The sequence below is a fragment of the Hypanus sabinus genome, chromosome 9 (assembly GCF_030144855.1).
Source record: "Hypanus sabinus isolate sHypSab1 chromosome 9, sHypSab1.hap1, whole genome shotgun sequence".
Classification (NCBI taxonomy): Eukaryota; Metazoa; Chordata; class Chondrichthyes; order Myliobatiformes; family Dasyatidae; genus Hypanus; species Hypanus sabinus.
Window position 1 is genome coordinate 21,586,165 of NC_082714.1, and position 13,267 is coordinate 21,599,431.

General features: G+C 46.6%; 1 protein-coding gene across 1 annotated transcript in view; it reads right to left on the minus strand.

Moving 5' to 3' along the window:
* The window catches only part of si:dkeyp-72e1.9 (syntaxin-binding protein 4), a 123,190-nt gene that overhangs the window by 79,838 nt on the left and 30,085 nt on the right, over positions 1–13,267 (minus strand). Inside the window, exon 3 of the mRNA XM_059979208.1 lies at positions 3,636–3,731. Within this exon, the coding sequence (XP_059835191.1) occupies positions 3,636–3,731 (96 nt within the window). The remainder of the gene's footprint in view (positions 1–3,635; positions 3,732–13,267) is intronic.

Consider the following 13,267-nt stretch of genomic DNA (forward strand, 5'->3'; position numbering starts at 1 on the left):
TCATTGGGGCCAGTGTAACAAGACGCCATGCATATCCATCAGTGTGGTCAAGTGAAACACTCAGAATAAGGAAAAATTGCTCAAGAGCCGGATAAGCGTAGTATCCCAATATTTGCTCGCCTACCCTTGGTTTATAGACACCTGCAGAAGTTCATTATTGATCACTTGAAGATCATTTAGTCTTTGAATTCTAAGGAGAGTTGGATAGAGCCAAAACTACTCCTGAACACTTCAAAATCTAGGGATATGTTCTTAATAGCTAGCAACCAACTTACTCAGAGGCATCGAGGAGAATGTGAGACAGACGATGATCATTTGATGACCAATCTTGAGACAGATGTATGTCACTTGTTGACCAATTCTGAGACAGAACTTGGTCATTTGATAAACAATTCTGAGACAGATGTTGGTCATTTGATAAACAATTCTGAGAAAGAAGTTGGTCATTTGATAAACAATTCTGAGACAGATGTTGGTCCTCTGATGACCAATGTTGTCTGGAGAGATACTTCTGGTAAGATAGCAGCAAGTGTGAACACAACAGCCTCTTGAGGGCCAACCAAATATGCTATTTTCTTTGTAAAGTTTGCTTTTTTTGTGATACAAAGACAATTCTACTCCAAGAACATTGAGAACTGCAGGGCTACTCCATCAGTGAACTGCTCATAGATCAGAGTAGCTGGATTGGTGTCAGCGGCAAAGCCAGCTGAGGTTCAAAGGGGCCAGCCAAGACGTTGAAGGAGCTGGCCAGGATATGGGAGGAGCTGACCTGGCTGCAGACTGTGTTACTGCCCGCTGCTCGGAAACAACGGAGTTGGTGCAGTATAACCAGGAGAGATTGCCTCAGACATTTCACTTATAATCGCAAGACCCTGTTGGACAGTGATAATGTAAGTTGCCGTGGGCCTTTTGCCCTTGTCTGGTAGACGGACAGACGACATGGGAGCTGTGTAGCCTCAATTGTAACAAGAAATAAGCCTCAAACCCTGGGCTTGCCTGCTGCTGCAGACCAAGTGAGAGACGTGTAAGCATTTACAGTGTCGCATCCGAGCTCAGCGGCGGTCTGACCCCTCCCATCAGTGCTGCCCTCTTGTGTTCAAGCAGTGGAACGACAGGCTGGATTGCATGCATCTGCACACTGCCGGGAGACTGTACCATAGATTGCTGGACATTGCCGCTCAGGGTCTTGGGTGATATATATGTTTTTTTTTGAGTGAGCATGTTTCTTTTCTCGCTATTTTGAATGATGTTACCTACTATTTTTGAATGTTTGCTTGCTATTTCAAATGTTTTGCACCTTAGCCCCAGGGGAATGTTGTCTCATTCAGCTGTATCTACGTATGGCTTGAATGATAATTAAACTTAAACTTGACTTGAACTTGAACTTGAAACAGCATTCTGGTCCAAGTGGAGCTCTCAAGAGCATTTGCAACTAATCTGCTGGCAAAACTCTAGGCCAAAGCCTAACACGTTGAGACATTGGAGAGAATGAGGCAATGTAATTTCAGAAATACTTGCACAGTGTCCTGACCTATAGCAGTGGAGAACTACAGGCAGGACTCACACTTGGCATGACCAGAATCTGCCTATGTGATTCCATTGTCATGTTTGGTGTCACCTCATGAGACCTTTCCAGCCAGTACTCTCGGGTATCTGAGAGGGGCAGGATGCAAAGCCTGGATGCCCAGGGATCAAGGCTATTGGAGTTTTTGCCTCACAGGGGCAGAGGTTCCATCCTGACCTCAGATCCTGTTTGTGTGGAGTTTGCACTTTTGCCCTGTTCCACACTCCAAAGATGTACTTGTTGGTAGGTTCACTGGCCACTGTAAATTGCAGTGTATAGGTGAGTGGTAGAATCTGGGAGGAATGGATGAAGAATGGGGGGGGGGGTGAACAAAAGAAATAAGATTAATGGAAATATGGTTTATGGTTGGCACAGGCTCAGCGAACTGAGGGCCTGTTTCTGTGCTGTATCCCTCTATGAATTTATAGTCTGTGGTGTCCACGCAATCAGAAGAGGAATCCTTCCGCAGGTAAAGAGCTGGAAATGTTCTTAAACATTTATCCACTGAGATACAGTGCAGAATAGGCCCTTCCAGCCCTTTGGGCCATGCTGCCCAGATACCCCTGATTTAACCCTCGCCTAATCACAGGTCAATCTACAATGACTGATGAACCTATCAACCAGATTCTGGGAGGAAACCCACACCGTCAGCTGAAGAATGTACAAGCTCCTTACAGACAGTGGCAGCAATCGAACCTGGGTCACTGGTATTGTAAAGCATTGTGCTGCCCACTTCAGTCCCAAATGAACCCCTCAATCATATCTGGGATCCTTAACTCAAAGGAAGTCCAGCATATCCTTTGAGATCTTAGAGAAACACAGGGGTAGGTTGCATATGGCTGTAGGGGAAGATCACACTGAGGGTTAAATCCAGTGTCCATGTGTTCGGTGCAGGAACCTGAGGTCAATTTTCAACAAATGACGGAGTCCTTACCAAGCCTCCATTTTTCTTTTATACCTAGGGCCTCTTGCCCCCATTCATTATCACCATGTACTGAGTTGGGTGATGGAATTGATGGCTTTGTTGCAAAGTTCGTAGACTTACAAAGTATGAAGATAGGTGGAGGGGCAGGTAGTTTTGAGGAAGTAGAGAGGCTACAGAAGGACTTAGACAGATTAGGAGAATGGACAAAGAAAGGGCAGATAGAATTACAGGGTCAGGAATTGTATGCTCGTGCACTTTGGTAGAAGAATGAAAGCGTTGATTATTTTCTAAATGGAGAGAAAACACAAAAAAACTGAGATGCAAAGGGACTTGGGAGTCCTTACGCAGGATTCCCTAAAGGTTAGTTTGCAGGTTGAGTCTGTAGTGAGGAAGGCAAATGTAATTTTAACATTCATTTCACGAAAACTGGAATATAAAAGCAAGGATGTTATGTTGAGGCTTTATGAAGCACTGGTGAGGCCTCACTTGGAATAATGTGAGCAGGTTTGAGGCCCTTATCTTAGAAGGGATGTGTTGAAACTGGAGAGGGTTTAAAGGAAGTTCACGAAAATGAGTCCAAGATCAAATGGCTTGTCATATGAAGAACATCTGATGGCTCTCGGTCTGATTTCACTAGAACTCAGAAGAATGAGTTCTTCATTGAAACCTGTTGAATGGTGAAAGGCTTTGATAGAGTGGATTTTTTTTTAATGGTAAAAGAATCTAAGACCAGAGGACATAGCCTCAGAATAGAGTGGTGTCCTTTTAGAATGGGGATGAGGAGGAATGAGAGAGTGGTGAATATGGAATTCTTTGCCACAGGCAGCTGTGGAGGCCAAGTCTTTATGTATATTTAAGACAGAAGTTGATACATTCTTGATTGGTCAGGACATTAAGGGATACGGAGAGAAGGCAGGAGATTGGGGCTGAGAGAAAAAAATGGATCAGCATTGATGAAATGGTGGACCAGACTCAATGGGCCAAATGGACTAGTTCTGCTTATGGTCCATCAGTGACAAGCATGTTAAAGAGAATTTATTTGTTACATAATTATAAATGTTTGCGGAAAATCATCCCCATCTTGCAGTACGGTGGAAGTGGAACAGTGGATGAATAATAAAAACCATCAATGAAAGCATCACTCACCATCAACTGAAGCAAGACCACCAGGCAGAATCCTCTTCACATACAGACCATGCTCCTCCCCAGTCAGCTCCTTCACTCCTCCAATAACCTTAATTCCTGCAAAGACATTTTAATCATCGTCAAACAATCAGTGTGGTGATGTCTTCTGTGTACATATTCATGGAGTCATAGAACACTGTAGCACAGAAGCAAGCCCTCTGGTTCTTCTAGTCTGTGCCAAAGTGTTATTCTGCCTAGTCCCGTCAGCCCACATATTGATAGGACTACAACGTTTAATATCTAAGCGTTACTACTGAACTGTTCTTGAGATGACTTGGCTTGTTTGGATCTTCTTGTCGCTTCAACAAGTTCAGTTTGAGAATAAGGACACAAACTCCTTTAACGACTTCTCATAGAATTCCGGTCATACGCCATTGCCTTGGAATTCCAGCGTCTGCAGAATCTCTGGTGTTGATCTCTCTGCTCGCGAGTTTTTCTTGTCCCCTGTGCTGAACCAAGGCAGTGGCCTGCAATTAACGGGCTCCTGGATTGGCTGTCACTGGCTGTGAACTCACTTTTGTGAACTTCAGGTCTGATTTTATTTGCTTACTTTTATTGTTTCATTTTTTTTTGCACATTGTGTTTTTGACGGTCTATTGGGTTTCTTTGTTTTGTGGCTGCCTTACAGTATTTATATAGTATATATACTTTGATAATAAGTTTACTTTAAACTTTGAAACAGGCCCTCCGCCCACTTGTCCATCTGACCATTATATTTATCAAAGCTAATCCCGTCCACTTACATTTGGTCTGTAGCCTCTATACTTTGACAATTCAAGCACTTATCTGGGTGCTTCTTCAATGTTGTGGGAGTACCTCCCTTTGCCACCCCTTCAGGCAGTGTGCTCCAGATTCTAAACACTCCCTGGGTGAAAAGAATCCCCTTTCAAACCCCCTCTCAACCTCCCAGTTCTCAACTTAAACCTCAAACACGAGGAAATCTGCAGATGCTGGAAATGCAAACAACAACACACACAAAATGCTGGTGGAACACAGCAGGCCAGGCAGCATCTATAGGGAGAAGCGCTGTCGACGTTTCGGGCCGAGACCCTTCGTCAGGAACTTAAACTTAAAACCTCTTGTCTTAGACATCTCACCAAGGGAACAGGATTCATACTATTTGCTCTATCTGTCTTCCTTATAGTTTTGTATATCTCTGTCAGGTCACCCCTGGGTCTCCTCCACTCCGTGATAAACAAACCCAGCCTGTTCAGGTATTCCTTGTAGTTGAACTGCTCCCATCCAGGCAAGGTCATTGTAAGTCCCCTATGTGCCCTCTCCAGTGTAATCACATCCTGTCCGTGGAGATATTCTTCATTAAGTCCACAGGCTGATCCAGCATTTAATTGTCCTTCCCTAATAGCTCTCGAGAAAGTGGAGAGCTGCCCTGAACAGTTGCAGTTCTTGATGTGAGGGTATACTGTACCCACAATGCTGTCCAGGGCTTTTGCGATAACAGGATGGCAGTATACTTCAGTTAGAATATAAAGATTTTATAATGACTAGCATTGACACACACACTGAAATGTGTTGCTTTTCGTCATATCAAATCAGTAAAGATGGTGCTGGGCCGCCCACTTCCATCGCCAACATAGCATGCCCATCACGTGATAAGCCTAGCCGTACATCTGTGCAACATGGGAGGAAGCCCCTCGGTCATTGCAGGGTTAACAGTGGCTTGGAGGGGAGGGGACAGATTCCAGGGGGAAATCAGAACTGCGATCAGGTGTCTAACCAATTACTTACCAAGTTATAGAGTCATAGAGCAGGACAGCACAGAAACAGGCACCTTGGCCCATACTATCTGCTCCAAACTGTTATTCTGCCTAGTCCCATCGACCTGCACTCGGACCATAGGCCCTCTATATCTCTCCCATACATGTACCTATCCAAACTTCTTTTAAATCTTGCAATCTGTTTCCACAACGTCTGCTGCAGCTTGTTTCATACTCACACCACCCTCTGAGTGAAGAACTTCCCTCGTTCTCTCTCCCCCTCTCAGGGGAGAGAGCAAGAGCATGAAGGAGAGTGAGAAAAGGAGAGAGAGAGAAAGTGAGAGAGGGAGCGAGGGATAGAGAGAGAGATTGTGGACATTGCAGAAGTCTGTAATAGGTTACAACATGACATTTACATGATGCTGATCTGGGCTGAGAAGTGGCAGATTGAGTTCAATCCAAAACAATGGGAAATGATACACTTTGAAATGCCAAACTTGAAGGCAGAGTAGAAGATTTCTGACAGGATTCTAAACAGTGTGGCAACCGTTTGTCTTGTGAGATCATGGATTTGCGACCCTGGAAGGTTTCCAGGGCGCAGGCCTGGGCAGGGTTGTATGGGAGACCAGCAGTTGCCCAAGCCACAAGCCTTCCCCTCTCCACGCCACCGATGTGGTCCAAAGGAAGGGCACTAGGACCCAAGCAGCTTGGCACCAATGTCATTGCAGAGCAATGTGTTGTTAAGTACCTTGCTCAAGGACACAACACGCTGTCTCAGCTGAGGCTCGAACCAGTGACCTTCAGATCACTAGACCAATGCCTTAGCCACTAGGCCACACGCCAACTCAAACACTGTGGAGGAAGAGAGGAATCTTGGAGACCACATCCACAGCTCCCTCAACATTACTGTGCAGGTTGATAGGGTGGTTAAGAAGGTGCGTGGTGTGTTGGCCTTCATTATTTCATGGATTGAGTTCAAGAACCATTAGGTGGTATTGCAGATCTATAAAATTCTGGTTAGACCACACTTGGAGTACAATGTTCAGTTCCGGTGAGCTCATTGTAGGAAGGATGTGGAAGCTTTAGAGAGGGTGCAGAGGAAACTTACCAGGATTCTACTTGGATTGGAGGGCTTGTCTTATTAAGATAGGTTGAACAAGGTACAGCTTTTCTCAAAGCGAAGGAGGATGCGAGAGGGAAGGGTTAGTTTGATCTTGAAATAGGTTAAAAGTTTGGCACACCACCATGGGCTGAAGGGCCAGTATTGTTCTCTACTAATCTATGTTTTAACATGCTTCAGGCTGTAAAATGCGCTCTACAAACGTATCATGCTTGAGTCCTGAATTAACTAGCCTTCAGGGCAGGTCTGATGAAAGAACTGTAAGCTTCCATAATGACAAGATGATGAATTCAAGGTTAATTAGGTTCTGTAGAAATGACTCTGACGCCAACTTCATCTTGGGCAACACTTGAACAAGTGAATAGTTGCTAAGACACATACGTTCAAATGCTGTTCATAGACTTCAGTTCAGCATTCAACACAATCATCCCTCAGAAACTGATTGGAAAGCTGAGCCTACTGGGCCTGAACACCTCCCTCTGCAACTGGATTCTAGACTTCCTGACTGGGAGACCTCAGTCAGTCCGGATCAGGAGCAGCATCTCCAACACCATCACACTGAGCACGGGGGCCCCCCAGGGCTGTGTGCTCAGTCCACTGCTGTTCACTCTGCTGACCCACGACTGTGCTGCAACACACAGCTCGAACCATATCATCAAGTTTGCTGTTGACACGACCATGGTGGGTCTCATCAGCAAGAACGATGAGTCAGCTTACAGAAAGGAGGTGCAGCGACTAACAGACTGGTGCAGAGTCAACAACCTGTCTCTTAATGTGATGGTTGTTGTCTTCAGGATGGCACAGAGCGACCACTCTCCACTGAACATCGACGGCTCCTCGGTAGAGATCGTAAAGAGCACCAACTTTCTTGGTGTTCACCTGGCGGAGAATCTCACCTGGTCCCTCAACACCAGCTCCACAGCCAAGAAATCCCTGCAGCGTCTACTTTCTGCGAAGGCTGAGGTAAGTCCATCTCCCACCCCCCAACCTCATCACATTCTACAGGGGTGTTATTGAGAGCATCCTGAGCAGCTGCATCACTGCCTGGTTCGGAAATTGCACCATCTCGGATCGCAAGACCCTTCAGCGTATAGTGAGGTCAACTGAGATTATCGGGGTCTCCCTTCCCGCCAATACAGACATTTACACTACACGCTGCATCCGCAAAGCAAACAGCATTATGAAGGACCCCATGCACCCCTCATACAAACTCCTCTCCCTCCTGCCGTCTGGCAAAAGGTACTGAAGCATTTGGGTTCTCGTGACCAGACTGTGCAACAGTGTCTTCCCCCAAGCCATCAGACTCCTCAATACCCAGAGCCTGGACTGACACTAACCTACTGCCCTCTCTTGTGCCTATTGTCTTTATTGTACTGCCTGCACTGTTTTGTGCACTTTATGCAGTCCTGTGTAGGTCTGTAGTCTAGTGTAGTTTTTGTGTTGTTTTACATAGTTTCAGTGTAGTTTTTCTATTGTTTGATGTAGCACCATGGTCCTGAAAAACATTGTCTTGTTTTTACTGTGTACTGTACCAGCAGTTATGGTCAAAATGCCAATAAAAAGTGACTTGACTTGACAAATAAATTTTTTCCAAAGAATCAATGTCTCTGACAGATTTCAAGAGGGCAATGTTTGCATAAGTGGCAGCAGAGCCATCTGTGGGTTAATAAAGGCATCATAAACACAGACAGGAACAGTGGGGCATTGTTAAAACCATCCAAATGTAAAGGCAAGTCATGTGCAACCTAATGTCGAAAGGGCACATGGTGAGACTAAGCCAAACTGCCCAGCTGATCAGGGAGAGGATTAGTAAAGATTTAAGCGTAAAGAGTTTAACCAATTGAAACTACCTGGCTCTCACAAATAGGGAGGGGTCATAGATTCAGTTTATAGCTGCCAACCTGGTGTAAAAAGGAGGTTGTGCAAATGTGCAGAGGCAGTCGTACAAGAGCTTTCCTAACAAGCCACTCCAAAGGAGGACAGCTTTCTCTGAGCCCCCTCCCCTCTAGTTGTAAGCACCGGCAGATAAATTCTCTCTTTCCCGTGTCCTTTCTCTACCATATCCCTGTTTAAAAACATAGATGTTGGAGGTCATAAACACAAGAGATTCTGCAGGTGCTGGAAATCTTCAGCAACACACACAAAATGCTGCAGGGACTTAGCTGGTCAGGTAGCATCTGTGGAGGGGAATAAAGTGTTGAAGTTTTGGGCTGAGACCCTTATTCGGACTGAAAAAGAAGGGAGCAGAAGCCAGAATAGATTGATAGATACTTTATTGATCCCAAAGGAATTAGTGTCACAGTAGCATTACAGATGCACAGATATACAAATACTAGACAAGAAGTAAGAATGGATAAAAAATAAGTTTAAAAAACACAAAATGCTGGCAGAACTCAGCAGGCCAGACAGCATCTGTGGGAGGAGGTAGTGACAAAGTTTCAGCCCGAAACGTCGTCACTACCTCCTCCCATAGATGCTGTCTGGCCTGCTGAGTTCTGCCAGCATTCTCTGTTTTTATTTATTTCCAGCATCTGCAGGTTCACTCGTGTTGCCAAGAAAATAAGTTTCCTCAAACAGGAGGGGGTCATCACTTTCCCAGATACAGGTTGACTCAGAGCCTAATGGCTGAGGGTAAAATTACCTCATATAGCGCTCTTTGGAGTAGTGCAGTTGTCTCAGTCTATTACTGAAAGTGCTCCTCTGTTCAGCCAAGGTGGCATGCAGAGGGTGAGAAACATTGTACGGAATTGCTGGGAATTTCCGTAGGGTCCTTTGTTGTACCACAGCCTCCAGTGTGTCCAGTTTGACTCCTTAACAGAACCAGACTCTATAGTCAGTTTATTAAGCCTGTTGGCATCACCCGTGTTGATGCCATTTCCCCAGCACATCACCATGTAGAAGATTGTACTGGTGGCAACAGGGTGGTAGAACATGCGAAGGAAAGGCTTGCATACTCCAATAAGAAGGTGGGTGGAGGGGTAGCAGTCCAAGCTGGCAGGTGATAGATGAGACAAAGTGAAGGGGAAGGTGGTGGGTGGGTGGGCGAGGGGAAATGAAGCAAGAAATTAGAGGTCAGAGGTTAAGATGGCATACTGATAGCCGCCTGTGGCTTCCTTGGCAATGGTTCAGTAGAGCTCCCAAGATAAGAGAGATTTCAAATGGTCTTTCTGCATTAGGTTTGACTGATGTGTTTTGCTGAGTGACATCGCCTAATGTATGGCTCCCAGCGTTAGAATAGATGCAGGTCTTTGGGCCCTGATGTTTAGCCTGCTGTGGGCAACAGGATGGTATGGAGAGCTGGTAACTCACACAGGACTTAAGAGGCCTGCACTAATTTAGCCTGTGCCTCATTTAAATCCTAACAGCTCACTGCCTGGAAATGTTAGAGGCAGCTTATTCCCATTCTAACCTACTTTATTTATCACAGTTCCTGTTCTCATCTCCATTACTGATCAGAATTCAGCTCTGGTGTTGCTGCCAATCTCCCTCCAGCAGCTGCCTCTCATCCGAACACCTCCTTTCCCTCTTCCTGCTCCATCTGCTGAACCGATGATGGGTCTCGGCCTGGAGCATCCTTTCCATAGGTGCAGCCTGACCAGCTGAGTTCTTCCAGCACTTTGTGTGCGTTTTCCCATTTATTGTTTGTTTCTTTCCTCTTCCTTTGTCTCCCTCCACCTATCATTGATCTGCACAAGCCTTCCAACTCTCATATAAACGTATAAAATGATGAAAGGGATAGATAAAGTAGAGGCAGGAAAATTGTTTCTACTGGTAGGTGAAACTGGAAACAAGGGGACACAGCCTCAAGATTCAGAGAAGTAAATTTAGGATGGAGGTGAGGAGGAACTGTTTTTCCCAGAGAATGGTGAATCTGTGGAATTCTCTGCCCAATGAAGTAGTGGAGACTACCTCAGTAAACATATTTAAGACAAGGTTGGGTAGATTTTTGCACAGTTAGGTAAATAAGGATTATGGGGAAAAGGCAGGCATGTGGAGATGAGTGAATGGCAGGGCAGGCTTAACAGGCCAGATGGCCTACTCCTGCTCCTATTTCTTAAGTTCCTTCCTAACTTGGCACTACCCACTGGTTCAAGAGCCTGATGGTTGAGGGGTACCAACTTTTATATCTTCTTCCTGATAGCAGCAGTGAGAAGGGAGCATGGTCTCGCAAGCCATGCTGTCATGTGGGGATCCTTCAAGATGGAAGCTGCTTTCCTATGACAGTGCTCAATGTAGACGTGCTCACTGGTGGGGAGAGCTTTATCTGTGTAAAGGGGGGGGTTCTTCTTTTTCTTTGTTACTGCGTATGTTAATCAAAATGGTTTCTTTGTTTTGTTAAAAGTAGGAATGCTTCTTTGTTGCGAGAGAGTGTCGGAAGTTTGTTTGCGGTTAAAATTTACTGATAACGAGAATTGTATTCCTTTGTAAACCAATTGGGATTAATGTTGTTCTGAGTCTGTAAGCTATTGTTGGCGGGCTTTTGGGGAGATCGGCGCGAGGGGGTGAGAGAGAGAGGACGTGATGCTGTAAACTGGGTGAGGAATGCACCCCAGGCAGGGGTCCGAGGCCAGGAGGTACCCCGAGGAGAGGAGACGAAAATAAATGTGCTTGGTTGACCACTTCGGAGGGTCCTGAGGGTGCAAGTCGAGGAGTTCGGGTGGTCCTGAGCTGTGGGTCGAGGAGTTCGGAAAGGATCGAATGGTGGCCAGAAAACTTCAGTAATTGAGCTCCAACAGTTGTGCACGAAGTGGTTTGGACTTTGATAAGTTTGGCGCCTTTTCATTATTTTCTTTTCCTTCATATATACTGTATCGTTATTAATCAATTAGTTATAGTAACCTTTATAAATTGTACTCATTTAATCGCATATGGTGTACTGTCTGTTTTTGGGCGAGGCGGGGACATCACACAGCATCCACACTAGCTGATTACCCAGTTTGGCGGGGCCGAAGGCTGTTCCCCCTAGACGAGAATGAGCTGAGCGAGCCTGAGGCGACCCAGGGAGTTACATTGTGGGGTGCTCGTCCGGGATTGATTTCCGTGGAAGCTGTGTGATCACCCTCTTTAAATTACGTCTGCGGCGAAAAGCTGGTGTGCCTTTGTGAGTGTGCGATTGCTGGTTATCTCTGCACGTGTGTTGGGTGGGGCGGCTGTTGGTGCCCCGGAGGGCGTTGTTCGAGTTCCGACTAGCGTTGACGAAATGGTGGTGGGGCCATGGGCTGTCCATGCTGTTAAGGGAGCGGGGAAGGACTGGTGGGTATGTTCCAGCTATGGTGGGCTCCGCCGGGTTGTTGGAATAATGTCCAGCCCTAAAGGGGCGGAGGCGTGGGCGGAGCGGACCTCTCAGTTGTTGGGTGAGCGACAGGGATTGGTTGAAAGTTTGAGTAGGCGGGCTGGTGACGTTGTTAGAACGGTCGGGTGCAATTACCTCGAAGTGACAGCTGCCAGTTCTGGGAAAGTGTGGGAAAATGCGTGTGGTTCGACTGAAAGTCAAATGCCGCAGCTGGGGGGCTTATTATATCTGTGGCAGGAGATTGGTGGAAAATTTTTAGGGTATCCCTTTTGGCTAGGGGGGACAGATAAATTGCTTGCAGTGCCAGGGGGATCTGTCAAGGGGATCAGCTCCTCCCTCAATTGTTCAGTTGATCCGAGAGGTGTCGGGAAACTTAGAGGAGGCCCAGTGGGGGAACAGCTTGGGGTCTCTGGGGGAGCACATTCCCAGCAATGTACCAAGGAACTCCCGAAAAGAACAGATCCTATTCCTGAAGGCTTAGAGGGACCACGCGCACAGGTGTTGTTACGGATGGATGGAAGTCAAGTTAAAGCCATCCTCGGCACCGAGGCGCCGGTTAAGTTGTTGTACAGTTTGTTTTATAATTGTTATTGGAAGCATTTACCCTTGACGACATTGAGGGCACTAGAGATTTAGGGTACCAGTGCTGGTGATTATCCAGACGACGGTTGTTGGTCAGTGAAAATGGAGTTCTTCGAGGCAAATGTGGAGGTGACTGAGGTTCGTGAATCGTTAATGCTGATGTGTCCGGACACTGTTGAGACGGGCAGCGTTTCGGTTCTGGAGAAAACCAATACCCTGCTGGTGCGCTTGGGGGCCTGCCCGGAGGAGGCGGGTGAGTGCTGTTTGGAGGCATTGTCGATGCCCCCAGAGTTTCGAGCTGCTTGTGCGGACATGTGTAGCAGCATTGGGCTGATACCGAATTCAAACAAGAGCCGGCGGTGGAGCCTGGGGGAAGTATCTGAGGGTGAGACCCTCTTCGTGGACGCTGCAAAATACCATGAGGGAGGGGAGTTGACTGCTGAAGACACCTCAGAGAGAGAGAGGTTGCGGCGACTGGCCCTTGAAGCCATGGAAGACGTAGGCAGCGTGTGTGTGGATTATTTTGCGCTGAAGAGGCGCACGGTCATTGACCAGAATACAGCCCTGAGGGCCGAGAGGCGATGGCCTGTCTGAGCAGTGTGAAGTGGTTTAAGGTGCCGGATCTGAGGAGTGGATGTTGCCAGATCCCGATGAGTGGGGCTGACAAGGAGAACACAGCCATTATAAGTTCCCTTGGATTCTTCTGGTCCGAAAAGATGCCACAGGGCATATCTGGAGCCCTTGCAACCTTCCCGCGGGGCATGTGGAAGACAATAGGTGCAGAAGTAGACCATTCGGCCCATAGGGAATGTGGAGGTGTTTGGAGTTTTGGCGTATGTGGATGATCTCCTGGTATTTGGATTTGCCTCAGGAGAATATGTAT